Source organism: Giraffa tippelskirchi, chromosome 6 (assembly GCF_054371585.1).
Source record: "Giraffa tippelskirchi isolate mGirTip1 chromosome 6, T2T-mGirTip1v1.2.pri, whole genome shotgun sequence".
NCBI classification, from domain to species: Eukaryota; Metazoa; Chordata; class Mammalia; order Artiodactyla; family Giraffidae; genus Giraffa; species Giraffa tippelskirchi.
Genome location: NC_137280.1, coordinates 61,325,262 through 61,348,505, shown reverse-complemented (window position 1 = coordinate 61,348,505; position 23,244 = coordinate 61,325,262). Strand labels below are relative to the sequence as shown.

Genomic DNA, 23,244 nt, shown 5'->3' with positions numbered 1-23,244 from the left:
GAGGGTCTGAAAAGCAAACAGACAAAGGGAAATCCACTGTAGTCCAGTGGGTGGGTCTCAGTTTTTAATGATGACTGATTGCTGTTGTGTATATTTATGTGTGCGTGTGTGTGTGCGCGTGCATGCTAAGTTGTAGCCAACTCTTTGCAACCCCATGGACTGTAGCCCCTCAGACTCCTCTCTCTGCCCATAGAATTTTCCAGGCAAGAATACTGGAGTGGGTTGCCGTTTCCTCCTCCAGGGGAGCTTCCTGACCCAGGGACTGAACCTGCACTTCCCATGTCTCCTGCATTGGCAGGTGGGTTCTTCACTGATGAGCTACCTGGGCAGCCCTTGATTGTTGTTATTTGTTGTCAAATAAAAATACTTAAGATTGGAATCATGTTATTATGGACTCTATTAAAAAGGTGCTTATTTTGTGACCTTCTTTACAGAAAGTCTATATTCTAGGCACAGCAGAACACACGTCTATGGAGTGGGTTGCCATGCCCTCCGCCAGGGGATCTTCCTGACTTAGGGATTGAACCCACGTTTCTGGAGGCTCCTGCATTGTAGGAGAATTCTTTACCACTGACCCACTGGGGAAGCCCATAAATATACCACCTAGCCCAAATTTACAGATGGGGCAATGGAGTCCAGAGAGTGACAAGGAGAAGCTGAATACGTATGTCTAAAGGGAGACAGTCACAATGGCCACTCCACTTGTGCAGGAAAGAGTGGACTACTGCTGCTAAGTCACTTCAGTCGTGTCCGACTCTGTGCGACCCCATAGATGGCAGCCCACCAGGCTCCCCCGTCCCTGGGATTCTCCAGGCAAGAACACTGGAGTGGGTTACCATTTCCTTCTCCAATGCATGAAAGTGAAAAGTGAAAGTGAAGTCATTCAGTCGTGTCCGACTCTTAGTGACCCCATGGACTGCAGCCCACCAGGCTCCTCCGTCCATGGGGTTCTCCAAGCAAGAGTATTGGAGTGGGGTGCCATTGCCTTCTCCGAAAGAGTGGACACGGGAGGCTAAATTCAAGTTCTGGCCATGCCTCCAGCCAGCTGTGACCTTGAACAAGGCATTTGACATTTCTGGGCTTCTGTTTCCTCTCCTGCAAAACCAGAAGGGGCTTCATGCTCTCCAGTTCTCCCATTCTAATTTCCTCCTGACCTTGGATGAAGGTCGGAGCTGCCAGGTTGCTCTGAGGAGGTGAGGAGGCTTTAGGAAGGTTTCTTGCAACAACTCTTATACTTAATATATTTGTGCTTCTGCAATCTCCAGAGGAGGTAAAGACATTAAAGAAAACATTAAAACAAGCCTTTGCCTTTCCCTTTAGACTTCTTAGTTTAAAAAAGAAAAAGATTTATTTCAGTGATTAAAAAAAAATCCTCCAGTAAGCTTTTGAATCTGCCCAACATTTCATATCACAGACATCTTTGGAGAGGAAGTGGTCTGGCTAATATCATAACAGAAATGAGATGGAGATAAACGCATTGTTTCAGGGCTTGTAAGCAACAACCAAAATAAGAAGCTCCAGTTACAAGGCTGAATCGATGACAGTACATCCATTTGCTTCTAGCCAGGGAGGTCAGTAAAGACCTTCTGTTTTCAAAAGGCATGGACTTTTTTTACTAGCAGCAATAGAATATAGAGCTCATTGGGGACTGGGGACAACTGTGAGTGGCCTTAATAATTAAATTATATTCCTAAAGAAGTGAATGTTGATTGAACTTTTGTGAATCAGATCCTATTTTAATTGCAATCCAAAGGGTAATCTAAGCAAAAAAAAAAAAAACTTGTAGTAAAACAAATGATCGTCACCGATTTCCCTAGTTCTATAAAATCAGTGTTTTTCCCAGGTGAGGACTGCGTCCAGGCACTGTCCCAGGTGGGTTAAAGAAAGGAAAGTGGCTGAAAACAGAGTGTTTTGGTGAACCCTGGTCAGCACAGCCCTGAGACACTCACCACCGCATCACTGTCATACAGCTCCACCACCACTAAGGGTGGGGATTCTGCCAGCTCCTTCTGGTCTCCGTGCAGCACCAGGTCATTGAACAGGAGCATCTGGTTCCAGGTGGGGGAGAGGGTCTGGGGAATGACCTGTAAGGTGGGGCCAAGAGAGAAGCCAACACTCATTCCATTGAGTTGGAGGGGGCTCCAGGAAGGGTAAAGAGGACACATCCACATCTTCATTGCTCGCTCGTTCAACATTCAAGCAACAAAGGAAATTAACATACTACTAAGTACCGGATGCTAGGCAGACAGACTCCCTACCCTGGAGGAGTTTACCTAAGTTTCATAAGTAGTACCCCACCTGATTGTCACCCTATTTGCAAGCATGAGTTTAAGTGAGTGAAAGTCACTCAGTTGTGTCTGACTCTTTGCGAACCCATGGACTGTAGCCTGCCAGGCTCCTCTGTCCTTGGAATTCTCCAGGCAAGAATACTGAAGTGGGTTGCCATTTCCTTCTCCAGGGCATCTTCTCTACCCAGGGATTGAACCTGGGTCTCCTGCTTTGCAGGAGGACTCTTTACCATCTGAGCCACCAGGGAAGGCATTTGCAAGCATAATTTCAGCTTAACCCTCGCTTCCATCATGACACCAGCTACCCATCATTGAGCATGTACTGTGTGTTGGCTGCGGTGCGTCACATACACTGTCTTGCTCAAACTTTCCAACAATTCTGGGAGGTGGAAACACAAACCAGTGCTCACTTGTCCAGAGTGAGCATGTGGCAGAACCAGGATTTAACCTGGATCCTTTGGCCCAAACTGCTAACTTCATCCATCCTCACCAAGTAGATGCTAATATTATCTCCATTTGGTGTTGTTGTTGTGCTGTCATGTCCAACTCTTTGTAACCCCATGTCTGCCAGGCTCCTCTGTCCATGGAATTTTCCAAGCAAGAATACTGAGTGAAGTTGCTCAGTCGTGTCTGACTCTTTGCAACCCCATGGACTGTAGCCTACCAGGTTCCATCGTCCATGGGATTTTCCAGGCAAGAATACTGGTGTAGGTTGCCATTTCCTTCTCCAGGAGATCTTCCCAACCCAGGGATTGAACCCGGGTCTCCCGTATTGTAGGCAGACGCTTTACCATCTGAGCCACCAGGGAAGTCTGTGGGTTGCCATTTCCTCCTGCAGGGGATCTTCCCAATTCAGGGATCAAACCTGTGTCTCTTGCATCTCCTACATTGACAGGCAGATACTTTTACCACTGTGCCACCTGGGAAGCCCAATGAAAGGCTAAACTGAAGATGAGGGAGATTTAGTGATTCTTCATTTGTTAACAAATAAAATTGTGTCATCAAATACTCAAAAGCAGATTCTCAAGTTAATATTCCTGTGGAATTCTACTGCTGTTGACTACTTAATCTGACTGTATTGAACTGACTAGGGTCTTCAAAATAATCCTCAAAATTTTGCATGACATCATTCTTTCTTCCATAGCAAATTGTGAGTGTGGAAATTAGCTGCACCCATTATGCAGATGGGAAACCAAAGGACAACCAAACTACATAATTTGTACAGAACCATGAATGTCTCACCTAGAAGTGGCTCAGAGCTCCCCGCCAGGCCATTCAAGCAGTACCTTTAGAAGGCAGGGTGTGATGGACTTGCATCCTCTATTTTATTGGATGTTTGGAAACATGCCAGTTTCACAGAGCTAGAAGCTAGGCCCGCTTGCAGGATGGGTGGACTTTGCAACTAGGCAAAAACTGTCGCATTCATATGTGAGTACTGGAAAGAGGCCACAGTCACACCCTCCCAGACTGTGCAGGCAAATGGACGATTTCACAGCATAATGCAGACCACACAGCGGCTGCTGGATCCTGAGGAAATTTCCACTGCATGCCACTCTCTCTAGGAGGGATTAGAGAGAGCCTCTGGCCTGAACTAACTAACTGCTTAGGCTCCAAGGTCCAAATAAAACTGTCATCTCAGAGTTTTACATCAAGAGGCATTTCAAGTCATGGCCTTAAATCATTTGCACTGTGATCACAAAATAATATTTTTATTGCTCTTTTTTATGTGAGCCATAAAAATACCGCGCATTCCACAACTTCCTTCCTTCCTTTCTTTTTTGCCTTTGGAGTATTTTATGCCTCTCACACAGTGAGGTTTTGAACATTATGTTCCAGAGAAAATCTTAATTCTTTGGACAGGAAAAGAATTGCTTCCACCAATTCACGAACAGAAGTTATGGTGTTGCAATGCAAAGTTCCCCTGTGAAGGTGACTGACATCACAATAACCAAGTGTTTTCAGGTTGCTTTTGAAAATAAAAATGTGATCATTTTTGCAGGCTGCCCCCAAGAGTGTGATACCAAAGCAATTTATGATTCTCACAGCATCTTTCCTACAGAAATGTTCTGATGGCTTCCTTGGCACTTGGGGCTATCATTGCCACTTGGTAAGATTCCAGAGGCTAGCATTCAATCTTTCATTCATTATATATCTATTCCTTCAAAGTGCTGGCACAGTGTTCGGTGTCACATGGCATCCTGTGCTGAGCGGGTGTTGGATAGCTACTTGCATGAACTAATGAGTGGGTATTGGCTTGTCCCATGAGTGAAAGGACATGTGGCCACCTTTGAGAGGTACTGAAAGGCTCACCTGAGCAAAAGCACATTCTCCCACTTTGTAACCAGGAAAGGTTAAATTTAAATTTCCACTGGATCTGCTTCTTTGACTTTAACCCTTTTTTGTTATTATAAACATACATAATGGCCTGCCTCAGGGAGATAACCTGAGCCCTGCACCTGGCAAGGACTGTAAGGAAATGAAACTAATAGATCCCCCTGCCTGAGGCTTGCCATTCTAGGGGATATTTGCAAGGATTGAATAGTCTTTTTACTTTGTTTCCTCACCTTTCCCCATCTCTGATCCATAAAAGAACCTGGCAACCAGGCCCTGACAAGAGGGTTATTTTGAAGTGGTAACTGCCATCTTCTCATCAGCTGGCTCATCGATTAAAGTCTCTTCTTTGCCTCAACCCTTTGTCTCTAGGATTCATTGGCCTGTCGTGCAGTGAGCAGAGCCAGCTTGGACTCCATAACAACTTCTCTGCCAAAGTGAGCACAACTCACCTCACTTCCTCGGGGCTTCCTTCAGAGGTTATGCTTTAAAAACTGGTTCAATGACATTGCTGGAGAGATTCTAGTAACATTTAAGTTTAACGCGGGAGGAGAAGGGGACAACAGAGGATGAGATGGTTGGATGGCATCACTGACTCATTGGACATGAGTCTGAGCAAGCTCTGGGAGTTGGTGATGGACAGGGAAGCCGGGCGTGCTGCAGACCATGGGGTCACAAAGAGTTGGACATGACTGAGCAACTGAACTGAACTGAAGTTTAACTCTTTGAAGAAGGAGTGAGATGTCATGGCTGGAGTGTGGCTTTAGTCTCAAAGACACCCCTGGAATGGAGCCCTGGTTTCACCATCTGCCTAAGTCCAAGTTGGGCAGGTGATTCAACCCCTCTGAACCTTAGTCTCACTCACTTCAATGGAGTTAGTACCAACCTTGTAGAGTTGTTATGACCATTGTCTAAGATAAAGCTTATTAACTGTCTGGCGTACAGTGGGTGCTCAATAAGTGCTTATTGCCCACCGCAATCAACCCCAGCCACACATGTTTATAAATGAGTGAACATTTATTGAATACCTACCGCATGCCAGTCTTGGTCACTGGGTAACTCACATCTAATAAGAGACCACCTGTGTCCTCAGGACTCAGCGTCCACCTGATTGTTTGAAATCTCAGCTTCCATATTCCCCATGTGCTAAGATCCCCTGTCCTTCTCCTCCAAGCCTCCATCTTAGCCACGCAGTCTCCCTCCTTTTCTATCCCCAAAGTCTTTCTCTTTGGAAGCTGTCTCTCAATCCCTTTAGTCTAACACCACAAGATTTCCAAGTTCCACGTCCTTGGTGGTGTCTGGAATAGCTGGATTCCCCTTCTGAATTATTTTGTACCAGTAAGTCACATATAAGGGGCTTCCCATGTGGCACGGTGGTAAAAAATCAGCCTCCCAATGCAGGAGGTGTAAGAGATGTGAGTTTGGTCCCTGGGTTGGGAAGGTCACTTATAAAGGACTGGCTGAAGAACACACCCTTCAGAGTCAGTTCTCCTTGAGCAACACGTTCAGACACGTGCTTCCAGGTGAATGATGGACCAGCTCAGCTATGACTGTAGGGCCCCCCAGCTCAGCTTTCTCCACCTTGAAGAATGCATGAGCTGGGCATGTCACACAAAGACCAGTCCCACGGAGGCAGCACACACTGAAACGGCAGAGGGAATCTAGAACCCTTTCTTACCAAAATGGAAGCAGGGTGGTTAAGCAAAATGACTTTGGAATTGGACCAACCTGGGTATCCATCTTGGCTCCACAGGTGTTAGTTGTTCAGTCGTGTCCGACTCTTTGCAATCCCATGGACTGTAGCCCACCAGGCTCCTCTGTCCATGGGATTCTCCAGGTAAGAATATTGGAGTGGGTTGCCATGCCCTTCTCCAGGAGATCTTACAGACCCAGGGATCAAACCCAGGTCTCCCGCATTGCGGGCAGATACTTTACCGTCTGAACCACCTGGGAAGCCAAAGTGAAAGTTGCTCAGTTGTGTCCGACTCTTTGTGACCCCATGGACTACCTTGACCCAGGGATCAAACCCAGGTCTCCCACATTGCAGACAGATTCTTTACCAGTTGAGCTCCCAGTGTAACTTGGCTCTACCACCTTCTATTAATAATTAAAGAGTCTCCAAGCCTTACCTTCCCCATCCTGCAGACTGAGGACACTAACAATATCCTAAACCTTTGGGCTGCAGTTAGATGTAGACAAAAATGCATATAAAATGCTTAGCATTGTGCTTGGCACAGACGTAGTGTTTAATAAACAACAGCTATTATTATTATTAATAAAAATTAGGTACTTGGTTCAAAAGTATGAAGGCAAAGACCAGGATTCAACAGAACCTGTTTTCCCTTTTGTTAGGTAGTTAGAATAGGAAACAGGAGTCCAAAATGGCGGTGGCTAAAAGACAAGGAAGGGAAAAGCCCATGAAAATAGAACAAAGGAAGGTCCGAAGACCGGAGTGAGGACTTCAGGTAGAACAACACTCCTGGCTAAACCAATTTACATAGGGCAGGCCCAGGGGGAGGAAAAAAAAACATACAAAAAGAGGAGCCAAAACGCGCGCTCTCTCTCTCGTGCGCTGAGGCTTTCTTCTCTTCGTGTCTTGGGTTGACGGTCTACATGGCCTCACGCCTCGAGGATAGATTTTCCTGCTATTATCTAAATAAAATAGAGCTGTAACTCTGATTTGTCTAAGAGTTACAACAGGGTCCGTTCGAGACCTGAAAGCTATAACATGGTCTGTCGAAGACCCGAGAGCTGTGACACGCCTAGGGCTTTAATGTCCGTCACTCCAAATCTTTGTTGTGACGAGACAGAACCGAGAAGCATACACTCGCCTGACACCTTTCAAATGATTATTTGATAAATAAATGTCATTTGTCCCTTTAGGAAAAGAAGTGAAAGTGTTAGTGACTCAGTCATGTCCATCTGTTTGCAACCCCATGGACTGTACCCTGCCAGGCTCCTCTGTCCATGGGGATTCTCAGGCAAGAATACTGGAATGGGTAGACCAGGGGATCTTCCTGACCCAGGATTTTAACCTGTGTCTCCTGCACTGCAGGCAGATTCTTTACTGTCTGAGCCACCAGGGAAGCCCTTTGAGATGTGAGTCTAAATCAAATGAAGAGACCGTACAGAGATGCAAAATAGAAGGAGAATTACACATCAGCTGAGGGAACTCACGCAAACTACCTGCCCCCCTCCCCCCCAGCCCTGAGATCACCTCTGAGGACCTGGAACTCCAAGCTGTGCAGGAAGAGAAGGCTTCCAGGGGGCCCCCTTTTGAGAATCTCCCTTGCTTCTGGTGGCAAGCCTCAATGGCAATATTAACAAGCAGTTACCCAGGAGCTGTTATAAACAAGACACTGTCCTGGGTGATGCACCCTCTGGGAGGCAGATACAATACCACCATCCCTACTTTACAGAAACAAATACAGAAATGAAGAAACTGAGGACAAAGAAGATTTTGCTTAAGGTCACACAGCTCATAAATGGAAGGGCTCAGGCTTGAACCCAGGCACTGGGGCTCTCAGTTCAGTTGCTTGGTCATGTCTGACTCTTTGAGACCCCATGGACTGCAGCACGCCAGGCTTCCCTGTCCATCACCAACTCCTGGAGCTTGCTCAAACTCATGTCCATCAAGTCAGTGATGCTATCCAATCATCTCATTCTTTGTCGTCCCCTTCTCCTCCTGCCTTTAATCAAGGACTCTAGAGTCTATACTTCTAATTGCTATACTACATACTGCCTCTCAAAACACAGTGAAGAGAAAGGAGTCTGAAGTCTTTAGGTTTTCATGATTATTCACTAAGTGAGGATGAAGTCACCTTCCTTCTGAGGTCTCTCCTGACTTCCCTTCCAGGCAGAGCCAACCCTTCTCTCCATGTGGCTCTTGGGGTCCAGTACCATGGGGTTTAGCATAGTGCAGCCAACTCATCTGCCAAAGAACTACCCAGCCCCACACCCAGATCCTATACTGTGCAAGCTCAGAGTCTGGTGCCCCAGCTCCTCTGAGCACAGCCTGGCTCAGAGAAATCGCTCCTCACTCCTCTGGAGCTGGTGAAATGGACAAGATGCTGTGGTGAAATGGACAAGATGCTTGTTCACATGATGATCTCAATCTGTGTCATAAATCAAAACACAGTCTCCCAGGTTACAGCCTCAATTTGGGGAGAAATGTCAGCCCTCTTAATATAAGCCAATGATGGCTGCTACTCATCAATCTCTTTGTACACTTACCTTTTTGCTTCTTCTCAACAGCCCCATTTTAAGAGGATGAATGGAGATTTAGTGAATAAAGGCAGCTGGAGAGTAGATGAAATAGAATGTAAGCTCAGGGCTCTCCATGTCCTAATTCTGTCTTAACTCCCAGAATTAGGCAAAGCCTTTACTGAGCTCCCCTCCCTCAAAACAGTGAATCCTCAGAGAACAGAGTAAACCCTTACAGAACACGATCTCATGAGAAAAGCAGCCTGTTGGACATGTACTGATTAGGGCTTCTTTTCACATGTCAGCATTCAGTGCATAGGAAAGGAAGAAATCAGAGGAAACAGGTATAGATCCATCTCCTTGAATCCTTATAGCATCCATCAGGAAGCAGTATTTTCTAGAGGGAGACACTGAATTGAAGAGGGGTTTAAAGTGTGCCAAGACCCCCAAGCTGGAAATACAAAGTCTAGGGCTTCCCAACCACAAAGCAGGAAAGCTTTCCTCCCCACCGAGACCCCTCAGTAGAGACTACAGCACAAGCCTCACCGATTGCGCTGTTTTCTCCTTTGTTTGTTTTCCCTCTGTGATGCCCATCACTCCAGGAGGTTCTCAGGATGTCAGCTCCCTTCCCTCCTCATTCCTCTTTCTTCCCTCAATCTGCCTTTGCTTCGGGTACTTGACCTCTTGGCTTTAGGGCAACAGATCATATTAGATCAGTAGACCTTCCTCATGTCTGTCCTTCCTTGAGCCCATGTTTTTGGGTCTAAAATACCTACGCATCCAAAGACACAAGTATTTGCAATGTGCCCCTGTTTTTTGTTTTTTTTTTTCCTTTTCTTTCCTGGGGACTGCTGTGGCTCAGCAGTGGACTGCAAGGAGAAAGCAGGTGGGCTTCTCTGGTTACCTTTGTGGTCTGGCAGTGGGAAAGGAACGTGACCTTGGCAAAAGGGTCTGAGAGTCCGTTGCTGTCGGCTGCGATGAGGCCCCGGGCTTGGTACATATGAGCTCTCAGTTGAAAGACGTGCCGATCTATGGACAAATAATGGGAAGGGGTGTGTATTAGCGGGCTTCTTAGGAATGGTGAGCGTGAGTGGGTGGGTGCCTGTGTGCGCTGTGCATCTGTGGGTGCATCCAGAGACAGATGAGGGAAACCATGGGCCCCGACGGCTGCTGAGACCGAAATGGTCACAGGGAAGATGGGGGAAGAGGTCGTGGTCATGGGTTCTTTAGAGACAGGCATTCTCCTTGCTGCTTTCACCACATTTTGGGATTTAATCTTCATAACAACTCGTGAAATATACATCAGTATCTTCATTTTCTACATGAGGGAAATGGCTCACAAAGAGGCTAAGATACATTTTCAAGGTTGCACAGCTAACGCCGAGCCCGGATTTCATTTCTTTTAGGTTACAAATTCCAAATCTCTTTCTGAAATATCATGGTTTTTTGAATCTATATGCAAAATGGAAACAGATTCACAGATATATTAATAGAAGACAAATTTGTGGTTACCAAAGAGGAGAGGGACAGAGCGAGGGACAAATGAGGACCATGGGATGAACCAATACAAGCTACTATGTATAAAATAGATAAGCAACAGGATATATTGTGCAGCACAAGGAATTATAGCCATATTATTTTATAATAATATAATGGAATGTAATTCAGCAAAAATACTGAATCATTATTCTGTACACCTATTGATATAATACTGTAAATCAACTATACTTCAATTAAAAAATAAAGTACCACATTTTACCTCTTAGTAATTCTCCTGTTTCCACTGGTGCATGTGTGTGTGTATGTGTGTGTGTGTGTAAGAAAGGGATGGTTCCACAAATTGTTTTTGCTTCCATAAACTCAATAAGGGAGGGGAGTTTGGGGAAGAATGTATACATATACATGTATGGCTGAATCCCTTTGCTGTCCACCTGAAACTATCACAGCATTGTTAATTGGCTATGCGTAAGTGTGTGCTAAGTTGCCTTAGTTGTGCCCGACTCTTTGTGAGCCTCTGGACTATAGCTCACCAGGCTCCTCTCTCCATGGGATTCTCCCAGTAAGAATACTGGAGTGGGTTGCCATGCCCTCCTCCAGGGAATCTTCCCGACCCAAGAACTGAACCCGTGTCTCTTATGTCTCCTGCATTGGCAGGCAGGGTCTTTACCACCAGTGCCACCTGGGAAGCCCAATAGTCCAGTATAAAATAAAAAGCTTTAAAAAATTCAACTCAATAAAGTCTTGAGCCATCCATCCACCCATTTAGCCGGCCAATAGCATTTTGAGTGCCTACAGTGTACCAGGTACAGTTCTAGCCTCTGAGGATTCTGAAGCAGCTAAGAGAGCCCCCACCCTTGGGGAGCTCCAGGGAGGAGACAGACGATAAGCCAAGTACATCAATTCTAGTGACAGGAGCCAGGGCTGAGTGTCCTGCAGGAGATATGGGCAGAGGACGTGGGAGGTGAAAGGCAGGAGTGAGCACACCTGCCTGATGGAATGGGCAGCAGAGAGAGGGCTGTGGGCAGGGGGCGGGGGGTGCAGACCAAGGGACGGTGGGGGAACCCCAAGGAGGAGATGACTTAATCATATTCCTTGGTCCATGGACTTAATGGACCTTGACACATGCCTCTCTTGTTTTTTTATATTCATTTGTTCCCTTTAACTCTCTTACACAGCAGAGCTCCTTAAAAGGGACAGTAAACAAAGAAGTGTTCAGCGGATGGTTTAGGAATTTCCTGATTGGAGTATGTCAAGACAGAGCCCATGCGTTCCTTAATACGCTACATCAGTGGACACATCTGTCAGCTGGGAGTGAACTTGAGAATGGCTCATCCCCTGAGAATGTCCACCAGCTCCCCCTGAAGTGCCTGAACTCCAGAATGTTAGCAGAGCTCCCAATGCAGCCACAAAGGCAGGACACTGCACAACTCCAGGGGGCACCACAGACTTAGTCTAGGTTTTTGTTTTCCTGAAACCTTGAGTCTTACCAGCTCTGTTCCTTAGACTAGTAAAATCAGCTTCCTCTTTGCTTTCATACTTGGTCCACCTCTGGGCTATGGCTCACTTTCCACGTGTGGTTATTAAAGACATGTCTGATGGCTCCCTCAGAGGCCATCACCTCTCACTTGGCTCTACATCCCCTCACTAGTTTTCTCACCGTGCCTTCCATATGCAGGGGCAAACTAATTATTGGTATTATTGGTTGAATGGATGTGTTCTGAAGCATTAAATTAATGAAGAGACCAAATTCTCCAGGAGGTGTGGAAGGCGGCCAAAGCCATCAATGTCAGGGCACAGCAGAGAGAGTTTATTAGGTCACTCTGTGAAAAGAATATGCTGCAGAGGATCAGAAAGCTTTGGGGAAAATCTCTCTTCTCCTCTGAATTGTGAATAGCTGGGACAGCAAATATGTCCAGGTACTTTGGGTCTCTAGAGATAGTATCTATAAAAATAAAAAGATAACTTGATGTGGATGTTTTCACCCAAAGATGAAAACTCTCTAAAGATAAGATGGGAAGCAATGGAAAGAAAGAAGAGTTTGGAGATAGTTTACTAGCTGGGTAAAGTGAAAATGTTACTCATTCAGTCATGTCCAACTCTTTGCTACCCCATGGACTATAGCTCCCCATGTTCCTCTGTCCATGGGCTTTTCCAGGCAAGAATACTGGAGTGGGTTGCTATTTCCTCCTCTAAGGGATCTTCCCAACCCAGGGGTCAAACCCCTCTGTCTCCTGTGTCTCCTACATTGGCAGCAGATTCCTTACCTCTGAGCCACCTGGGAAGCCCTTGCCACTGAACTGTACAGTTAAATATGATAAAAAATAGTGTGTTTTATATTATGTGACTTTCACCACAATAAAAAAATGGAAAAAAATTATGTGAAAATGTAAACATGATGGCACTCATTGAAAATATCTATATAGAATAAGGGATTACATAAACCATGCAGAATTTCTAAAAGTAGCCAAGTAAAGAACCAAAGTAGAGAAACACGAGTGACCCCAATGGTACCAGTTCCTGTTGGGTAATTACTGGAAAACGTAAATGCCTGCTCTTTTTGAGTATAAACCCCAGTGCCATGTAAAGGGAAATCTGTTTTAATTCCACAGATCCTATGAGCACAAGAATTTACTGATGTTTCTTTAAAAGACATCTTTTGCTTAAAATACAAACTCAATCTATATCATCCACCCACAAAGAAGCTCATATTACACTCTATTAACAGAAAAATGTTTACTCTAGATATGCTTAACGACTTCATTCTTTTTAAATGGACATTGGAAGGTCAGAAAGAAAATTTAGATATTGGATTAAGAGAGACAAATAAGTTGATCCTGTGCAAGCAACTCATGCATGTCACCCCTCCTTACTGTTTTCTCAGAAGCCCACCAGAGACAGCTCATGACCCTCTTGGCCCAGTGGGCATCATACCTTGGTAGAGCAGATTGGCTGGTGGTTGATGGGTGCCAGCCCCTTTGGAGGACATTTCTGCTTCATAGCCTGCTGGCAAGTTGTTCAAAATGGCGCTAGAGTGTTTGGTGGAGCCCAGCCACAGGAACACGTCAATTTTTGCTTGTACCGACCAACCAGCCGGCCGTTTTCCAGGAAGCTGGGGAAAGGTTACAAGGAAGATTGCCTCATTAGTAGGAACCAAATGGGCCTCACTTTTTGAGCTCCTTCCCTGGGGCTCGTATTAAAATGAGACCAATAACCCTAGTTGGCACAACACACAATTTTAGAGAAGGACCCAGGTTTAATGAGCCCTGAAGCTTAAACAGGCCTTGCATGAAGAACTTCCAAGTCCTGGATCATTTAAACCTAACAGGTAGGTGTGATTATTGCCTCTGTTTTAGAGATGAGAAAACTCAGGCTCAGAAAGGCTAACTACAATAAGTTCCTAAGATAATACAGCTCTTTATTTTTTTTTTAACTGAAAGAGTCTTTATTCATTTTACTGAAAATCTTCAATGTCTTACACACTAAACATCAACAGACTTAGCAAATCTCTTTGTATCCATCATTGGCTTATGCATCATTCATGAAGAAAGTGTCCTGGATCCAATTAACTGACTAGCTGATCCAAATCTTTTGGGTTACTCAGGCAAGCCATTTCTAGAGGCTGAGATCACTCAGGTTTTCAGTGACGGAGCCAGGACTTGAATCAGGGGAGATGAAATCAGATCTGGGCTCTGGACCGTGAACCCACACAGCGTGCCTCTGCCCACACTGAGCTGAAATCTCCCTTCCCAGAGCTTCCAATAGCCCAGAGTTTCAGCCACAGCCTCCGCCTCTTTGCTTCATTCAGAAGAACTCAGATGCTTCTTCCATAGGTCAGGCCCCTGTGGGCTTGTAGGAACCTTCCTGCCTTATCACGTCCTTTCTACCTGGCTGGACACCTCTCCTTCCTTCACCCCTTCTTCACACAGTGTGATTTCAAATTCCCTCACTACCCTGTTTTCCCTTTTTTGAATGTACTCAGATTTGTATAATATTTATATTTACGTTTGTTCAGATTTGTGTGTTTATGTGTGTACTAGTTTGAGTGGTGTGTGTACACAATATACATGTTGTGGATGGGTGTATGTGTGCTCAAAACGTGAAGGACACAGCTCAATGTAGAGCGGCTCCTCTATTTTTCCGCCACTGGGATTAGGGGATCCCTTGGGGCGGGAACTCCCTGAAGAAAGAAATGGCAACCCCTCTCTAGTATTCCTGCCTGTAGAATCCTATGGACAGAGGAGCCTGGCGGGCTACAGTCCGTGAGGTGGCAAAGAGTCAGACATGACTGAGTGACTAAACCATCACCAACATCCCATCTAGGGAGTCCCAGGCCCCAGACTCGGCCACCTTCAGTATTTCCGGCCAGGCTTGTGTTCTGAAAGTGGCTACCTCTTCAGATTGTGTTGACTTCTAAGTGCCTCTTCTGTTTCTCAGGCGTTCCCATCAATACACAATTCCTCTTTCTTCTGCACCACTTCTTTCTCCTCGAGAATCACAAAACCCCACTAGGAGAGGCTCCCACTCGCTCTGACAATTTCCCAGGCACTCATGGAAAGCACCAGAACGCAAATTGTGCCTGGTTGTTTGCCTGCCTTCCTATCTTTCTCTGTGAGTTCCCCAGGAAGAGTCTAAGCAACCCAATTCACCAACTGCCACCAAGTGTCACCAGACCTTGCAGAAGGAGCAAGGCCAGAAGGGCATCACAAAGACTGAGAGACAGTCCTGGGTCCCTCTTCCAAGCGCTCACATCTAGACAAGCAGGCTTACCTGCGTTCGCTTACTCATATACAAAGTCAAGTGTAAGAGAGAAGATGCCATTGGACCAGAGAAGAAACAGCAGGCATTTCCACCCTTTCTTTAAGACTCTCATATTCCATATCTTTGTATGGTGACATATCATAACTAGATGTAGCATAGTGACCATTTTGAAATGTACAGAAATATCAAATCATTATGTTGCATAACAGAGGCTAACATGGTATTGTAGGTCAATTATACTTCAAAAACAAATAGAGAAAAAGAGATTAGGACTTCCCTGGTGGCACAGTGGATAAGAATCTGCCTGCCAATGCAGGGGACACAGGTTCGATCCCTGGTCTGGGAAGATTCCACATGCCTCAGAGCAACTGAGTGCATTAGCCACAACTACTGAGCCCGCATGTTGTAACTCCTGAAGCCCAAGTGCCTAGAGCCTGTGCTCTACAACACAAAAAACCACTTCATTAGAAGCCTGTGCAAAGCAACAAAGACCCTGCACAGTCAAATAAATACATATGTACATAATGAAAAAAAGAAAGAGACCAGATTTATGGTTACCAGAGGCAGGGGGTATGCTAGGGGGATTGGATGAAGGTGAAAGGGTACGAACTTCCAGTTAAAGATAAATAAATACTAGGGATGCGATGTAAACCATGATAAATACAATGAACACTGCTGTGTTACGTAAGAGTCAAGAGAATAAATCATAAGAATTCTCATTACAGAAAGAAATTTTTTTATTTCTTTAATTCTGTATCTATATGAGGTGATGGATGTTCACTAAACTTATTGTGATAATCATTTCAAGATATATGTAAGTCAAATCATTATGCTGTATGCCTTAAACTTGTACAGTGCTCTATGTCAATTATAGCTCAATAAAACCAGGAGGGGAAAAAAAAGACTCACATATTCCAGTGGGTTTTAATAAGTACTTTGGGGTTGGATCATAGAGAAGGCATCCCAGGAAGAGGAAAGTGCCTGAACAAAGCTACAAGAGCAGGAACTAAGAGTGATGCTAAGGGCTGCCGTTTACTGAATGCTTACACTGTGCCAGGGATGGATTTGCTGAAAGCTTTCAGCAAAGAAAGAGCTGAAACAGAGAATGACACAGACGAGGCTGCAGAATCCTGCTGAGTATATGGAGGAGTTTAGATTTTATTCTTTAGGGAGTAGGACGTCATTGTTTATTCAGCTTTAAAAAGACAGATAAGGTCATTTTGCTGTTAGTAAAGAGAATCATAATTGTAACTCAGAATTTTTAAAGTTATGAGACAAATAACTCTCCATTCATCACTTCTACAATAATAATTGTTATTGTTGTTTGAGCCCGCCAGGCTCCTCTGTCCATGGGATTTCCCAGGCAAGAATACTGGAGTGGGTTGTCATTTCCTTCTCCAGGGGATCTTCCTGACCCAGGGATCAAAGCTGCATATCTTGCGGAGCAGGCAGATTCTTTACCACTGAGCCACCAGGGAAGCCCACAGTAATAATGACAATAGCTAAAATGTGCTGAGCACTTGTTCATTTCAACAAATAGCTGTTGAGAGCCTATGGTTATTTTGTTGTCATAAAAGCAACAAAAAAATCTGCCATCTGGATCCAACACAGGCCTTCAATTCACAACAGCAGGATTTCTGTCATATCACAGTGATGTCCTCAATGCCTAAAAGAGTACTTGGTACCCAGGAAGCACTCAGTAAATATTTGTTGAATCTTCTGTTTCTTGGTCTGTTCATATTTTACATGTGCTGAGCACTTACATTGTCCCAGGCCCTAGTCGAATGTTCCTACACACAGAAGGTCCTATTACTTGCATACTATTAACAAGCCATAGGTTATCATTCTCTTCATGATGACTATAAAACAAATTCTTTCATGCTGTGTATTTTAAAGATGAGGAAGTGGAGGTTCAGAGAGGTTAAGACAATTGTCCAACATCACAGAGCGAGGCAGGAATAGAGCCAAGACATAAACCTGCTCCACCTGCCTCCAGAGCCCATCCTCTTAACCTGTGCTCCTCACATACTGATATGTGTATCCATGCATGTGAGTTGCCTGGACATCTGGTAGAATGCAAATTCTGGCTCCGAAGGTGTGGGATAGGATTTGAGATTCTGCATTTCTCCCTATTAGTGCTGACCCTGCTGATCTATGGAACTGTTTTAATGAGTAGCAAGACTCTTCATTTACTATATTGCATTGCCTCAAGCCAGACTGATATCCCTTGCTTCTTAAAACAAAACCACAAAACAGCCTACATCTCTGTTGCTCTGAAAACAACCTGTATGTGTGAATCATGGTTAGAACCTACACTCAGCTAATATCTTGTGATGTTATTCAAGGACCATGGCCGCATGCCTAAACTTTGTAGGTTACACATCTTTTTAAAAATTCCCTGGTGGCTCAGTGGTAAAGAATCTGCCTGCCAACGCAGGAGACACGGGTTTAGTCCCTGGTCTGGGAAGATCCCACATGTCATGGAGCAACTGTGCCTGAGCTCCACACTACTGAGCCAGTGCTCTGGAGCCCAAGAGCCACAACTACCGGAACTACGGAAGGCCACTGGTAGTGCCCTAGAGCCCATGCCCTGCAACACAGAGCCAGCACAATGAGAAGGCGGTGCACCATAACTAGAGAGAAGTCCCATTCTCCGCAACTAGAGAAAAGCTCATGAAGCAACAAAGACTCTTCCCTGGTGGCTCAGATGGTAAAGAATTCACCGGCAATGCGAGAGACCTGGGTCTGGTTCCTGGGTTGGAAAGATTCCCTGGAGAAAGAAATGGCAACCCACTCCAGTATTCTTGCTTGTATAACCCCAAGGACAAAGGAGCCTGGCAGGCTACAGTCCATGGAGTCGCAAAGAGTCAGACACGACTTAGCACAACAATGACCCAGCGAAGCCAAAAACTAAATAAATAAATAAATTTTTTAAAATACACACATTAAACTTGCTTGCAAGACAATACAGTTTCTCACTTAGGAATTCAAGTTGTAACTCACGCAACGTCATTGAGCACCTTCTGAAGTACTCATAGAAGCAACACCCCATATTTAATTTCATGTGCATTTCTATCCTGGGCTGTGTCTTCCCTGCTCCCCCTTCCCCAATTTCCTTTCTCTCATGTGTTCCCGAAGCCTGACCAACCAGAGCAGCTTCTTTCCTTTTATGACTAGCATGGCAAGGCAAGGAGGGAAAGAAAAAAAAAAAAATTAAAGAATGCAAATCTGCATCAAAAAACTATGATCACCAACGTGTACAAGTTTCACAAGACAGAATGCTAAAGTCTAAGCTTCTTCCATAACCCACCCACCTCCCTCCAGGGTCCTGGTGAAAGGCCAGCTAACTGGCTTACAAAGAAGAGTAAGCATACCCAGTCAGAAAAAGGGAAGAAAGACGGTCATTCACACAAACTGTTGAAGTTAGCCCATCAGTATTAGTAAGAGAAAGAAGTATTTGCATGGTAGAGACTTCACTCTGTGGCAGGACCTGGAAGGGTGTCTGCAGCCACCACTTTCTGCTGCATCCTGGGAAAAGCATCACCAGCTCAATGGACATGAATTTGAGCAAATTCCAGGAGATGGTGAAGGACAGGGAAGCCTGGCATGCTGCAGTCCATGGTGTCACAAAGAGTCCGACAAAACTGAGAGGCTGAACAACAATAAAGGAAAAGCTGAATGAAAAGCTAGAGACCTGAGAGGAAGAGATGGGACTCAGGGCTGTGGTGCAGAAGCCAGGATAGAGGTAGAGACGAGACTGAGAAGGGGTGGACTCAGCATTGACAGTTGTCCAAGGGAGAAAAGAAAAAGATCAGGCTCCCCACTCTGGCAAGTGCATCCAGCTCCTCTCATAGGAAGAGCTTGCTTTGGGTAATGAGTGTCCTTTTCTGAGACTGAAGCAGGAGAACTCTGCTTCAGAACACAACTCTGGGTGGTGGATTGGGCTGAGCTCTGCAAATTCTGTTCCAGCAATTTTAATAGCGTTGTGAATATTAAATTCGGAAGAAAGAAAGATCTTGGAACAGGAACCACAAACCCTGATGGCCTTTCCAGATTTACTATTCCCTAGCTATGTCTTCAGATGACACAGTTTTGTTTCCTCTAGATTAATATTCCCCCAACTCGGGCTCAGGGCTTCTCAGGTGGCTCAGTGGTAAAGAACCCACCTGCCAATGCAAGAGATGCAAGAAATGCAGGTTTGATCCCTGGGTCGGGAAGATCCCCTGGAGAAGGAGATGACAACCCACTCTGGTATTCTTGCCTAGAAAATCCCATGGACAGAAGAGCCTGGAGGGCTACGTCCATGGGGTTGCAAAGAGTCGAACACAACTGAAGCAGCTTTGCACACATGTACACAAGCCTTTGGGTCCACTCGTTCTCCATGTTTGCCCAAGTCCACTTCCAGGATAGAAATTTCTTTGTAGTAGAACTAAAATACCCCAGGTCTCCAGGAAAGGCTTAAATCTTGATTTAAAGACAGTAGAATCTATCCAGAGATTATGCCTATAACCCACAAAGGGTGCAGGGACCCAAGATGAAAAGACTATCATATTTCTACAGTGTAAAGCCATCAGGAATCCTGAACTAGTTCTGTGGAATATCAGCCTCTCCTCTTGTAATTTTCTTTGCAATCTAGTTTAAAGATATAGATGAACTTGTGAGATGATGCTGTGGATGAATTACCCAAGAGAAAAGGTAGAGAGAAAACTAACAGAAAAGTGTTCATCCTTCCCAGTAATCAAAGAAGTAAAATTTAAAATAACCTTAGGGTACATCCACTAGATTTAAAACAAAAAGAAATGGAAAAATGGAAAATATTAGGATGGTCTACTTAAACATAACTTGAATCAAGGCGGGGCAAGATGTTCTAGTTGTCCTCGGATTTTTGAAAGTCTTAGGATTGAGTCATAAATCTGGACACATACTAGGAATTCTTTGTAACCCAGGAAAAACAGAGATTTCCTGTCTTCGAGTCAAAAATAGTACAGACTTACTTTGAGGAAATGAGTTTTGATCTTCCCGCAGTGTTGACCCATCTGGTCCCTGATGGGGGAATAGAGCAGGTCCTTGGCGGCGATGCGGGCGTACGCCACCCTCTTGTTGTTGCTCAGCATCCAGATGAAGACATCAGGGATGGTGTGCTGTGGCTGTCGGGGCAGAGGGGGTGGATGTGATAGGTGGATATTTACACGGGCATTTCCAGGGTTCTCCTATCTCGAAACAACCCCCTTCTGCAAAATTTCTGTGACTTAAACTGTCTGAGTACTGAGACACCTGTGCAACCAAGCAAGTTAAGTAGGGCTTCTTTAAGAAAGTCTTAGGTCATGGAAACCCCACACGCCAAACTGTTCATCACGCTTTGACGATACACAAGTCAGACCCATGACTCGGCATCTTTGCTTGCCTACTTTTCTCCATCTGCAGAACAAACACTTTCTACACTTTCCCATGGAATTTTTTCTTTGCACTCTTGTAAGCACGATTTAGGTTCAAGCACTGGACCTCCTAGGAGCCGGGTAACATTTCCAGAACATTCAAATGAAAAAACAAAAACAAAAATCCATGAATGTCCTTGGATGTCTTTCCATCTTCAGGAAGGAAAAACAATTTTACAAGGGACTTTATACCTAAAATATGATTGTTAAGTATTTTCACTCCGTTTTAGGTGTTTATTCAGGAGAAACTGCACTAAATTGCGTGGAAAATTAGACTTTAAAGTTGAGCTAATCAAGATAAGAATTACAGAATTCCCTGCCAAGAGATCCATTACATTGCGAGTGTTTGAAATGCACATTTCTGAGCCAACATAGCTTCCAAAACTAAAGGGAGGTGTATTGTCATAAACTAGCTTTTGACATCCTTGGACTGTAAGCAGATACTCTTTCTAACCCCATAACCCTCGAGTGTAACTGGTACCCTTTCTCTCTTGACATGGAAACAGGGACACTCATAGGAAGGGTTTCCAGCCACTGGGTTGGTTAATCACAGCCTTGTTTCAAACCTTCTGGGTGCTTATTAAAATTCCTGCATTCCAAAGTGACTGTCTCAGGGTTTTTTATGCTTCCAGTGAATGACTGATTTGCAACAGGAAAAACAACTTTCAAGAACAACAGAAGCTGTAAATCTGTACCTCTCCCCAAAACCTTCCCCCCGAAACCTGGTTTTTATAACAGAAGCAAATATGAGGACTTCGTAAAGCTCACTCTAGTTGTCACCAGAAGATACTACTTACAACTAAATTTTTTTCCCTTTTCCTGTTCTTCTTTTTTTTTTGCTTTTTTTAAGCTTAAGCTTTTTTTAGTATTCGGGTATAGCCGATTAATGATGGCTTACAACTAACTTTAAAATGAGAAGATTTGTTTTAACTTTTACTGAACATGAGCTTCAATTTCAGTTTTCTCAGTTAAAAATCTATCAAAGTTCTTGTGCTTATTTTGACTTTTCTTGAGCCTACTAAGAAGTGTGGTTTTTTTGTTTGTTTTTGTTTTAGGAATGCGCTTTATATTTCTGCTGACTACTCAGGCTTCGTTAAAAAAAAATCCATAAAGTCATACATGTTTGACTTAATTTAAAAACCTGCCCTCTCACCCTTCAAGCGAATACTGCCTCCTCAGCTCAGCAGAACTTGAGAGAAAACATAGCTCCATCTTTCATCCTTAGCAAACATTCAAACCCCCCAGGAAGACCTATTCAGTCTAATCTTTCAAATGAGCTTTGCCCGTAGAGTTGATTACCTCATCCACAAGAAAGCGGATTTTTTCCACAAAGTTTTGGGCTGTCTGTATCATTTCTTCAAGAGATAACTTTTTCTTCTGCTGCTGAGTGAGCCCCTTGGCTTCCTTGGCTATCGCCTCCTAAAACAAAATAAGAGTCAGAGTAGATCTTTCTAGAAATCTGGTTAAGAAGCACAGTCAAAGTGCTTGTAAGCTCCACACTGAGCCACTCATGAGGGCAGTTTCAGGGTCTGCACGCTGCCCATTAAAAGAAGAAGGTGGCTAAGATGGTAAAGAATCTGCCTACAATGCAAGAGACCTGGTTTTGATCCCTGGGTTGGGAAGATCCCCCGGAGGAGGGCATGGCAACCCACCGCAGTATTCTTGCCTGGAGAATTCCATGGACAGAGGAGTCTGGTGGGCTACAGTCCATGGGGTCGCTGAGTCAGACCTGACTGAGCCACTTTCACTTTCTTTCACTTCAGGAATATGGAGAGAGTAAATATTATTTCATCTTCATTTGACAGATGAGAAGCTGAGGCCAAGAGAAGTTAGTGTCTGATGGGGTTCCTGGCACATGGCAGGTGTTAAATAAATGTTTGTGGAGTGAACAGATGAGTCAATAAATCGGGGACAAGCACCAAGTACTTACAGCCTCGTGTTCCCTGCACCCAGGGCCTGGCACCTAGGAAGCCCCTGATTAGAGGACCTGAATACCTGCTGTGGACCAGGCGCTCTCAGGAGCCAAGGCCTAGGGCAGGGGTAGGACACAAGTTTCTCTTCCCTGAGACTGCGACAGTTGGTGAGGTGAAAGCAGTACGTGCAAATAACTAAACTGTATAAAAACATCAAAGGACTAGAGGGGCCAAAGCCAGGTTTTATGAATAATGTTAAATATGATATTTTAGCTGAATCTTTAAAAATACATTGACTTGATCAGACGATAAGGAAAAGGACAGTCCAGACAGAAGGAACAACTACATATGAAGACACATAATCAGTAAGGGTTCAAAATTATTGCTGCTTAGATACAGGAAGGGAGAAATGGGAGCTAGAACTGGGAGACTAGGCTGGGCCCAGATGCTGAGCAGCTCTGTATGTCATGCACAAAGGAATTTGGCCTTTATCTTCTGAACAACTGCACTGTTATTCTTGTTCAGTCCCTTTGTGATCCCATGGACCGTAGCCTCCCAGGCTCCTCTGTCTTCCACTATCTCCCAGAGTTTGCTCAAATTCACATCCATCAACACAGTGATGCTCTCTAACCATCTCATCCTCTGCTACCCCCTTCTCCTTTTGCCCTCAGTCTTTCCCAGCATCAGGGTCTTTTCCAGTGAGTCAGCTCTTCATATTAGGTGGCCCAAGTATTGGAGCAATTGAGAGACCCCAGTGATATTTTCATGAAGAGAGATCTAAGCAGGTTTGTGTTTTGGAGATCATTCTGGAAGGTG

General features: G+C 44.7%; 1 protein-coding gene across 1 annotated transcript in view; it reads right to left on the bottom strand.

Moving 5' to 3' along the window:
* The window catches only part of FER1L6 (fer-1 like family member 6), a 144,447-nt gene that overhangs the window by 59,107 nt on the left and 62,096 nt on the right, over positions 1-23,244 (bottom strand). The window contains exons 18-22 of the mRNA XM_081498956.1: positions 21,815-21,934; positions 20,075-20,227; positions 13,254-13,431; positions 9,727-9,851; positions 1,950-2,084 (exon numbers count right to left, since the gene is read on the bottom strand). Coding sequence (XP_081355082.1) covers positions 1,950-2,084; positions 9,727-9,851; positions 13,254-13,431; positions 20,075-20,227; positions 21,815-21,934 — 711 coding nt within the window. The remainder of the gene's footprint in view (positions 1-1,949; positions 2,085-9,726; positions 9,852-13,253; positions 13,432-20,074; positions 20,228-21,814; positions 21,935-23,244) is intronic.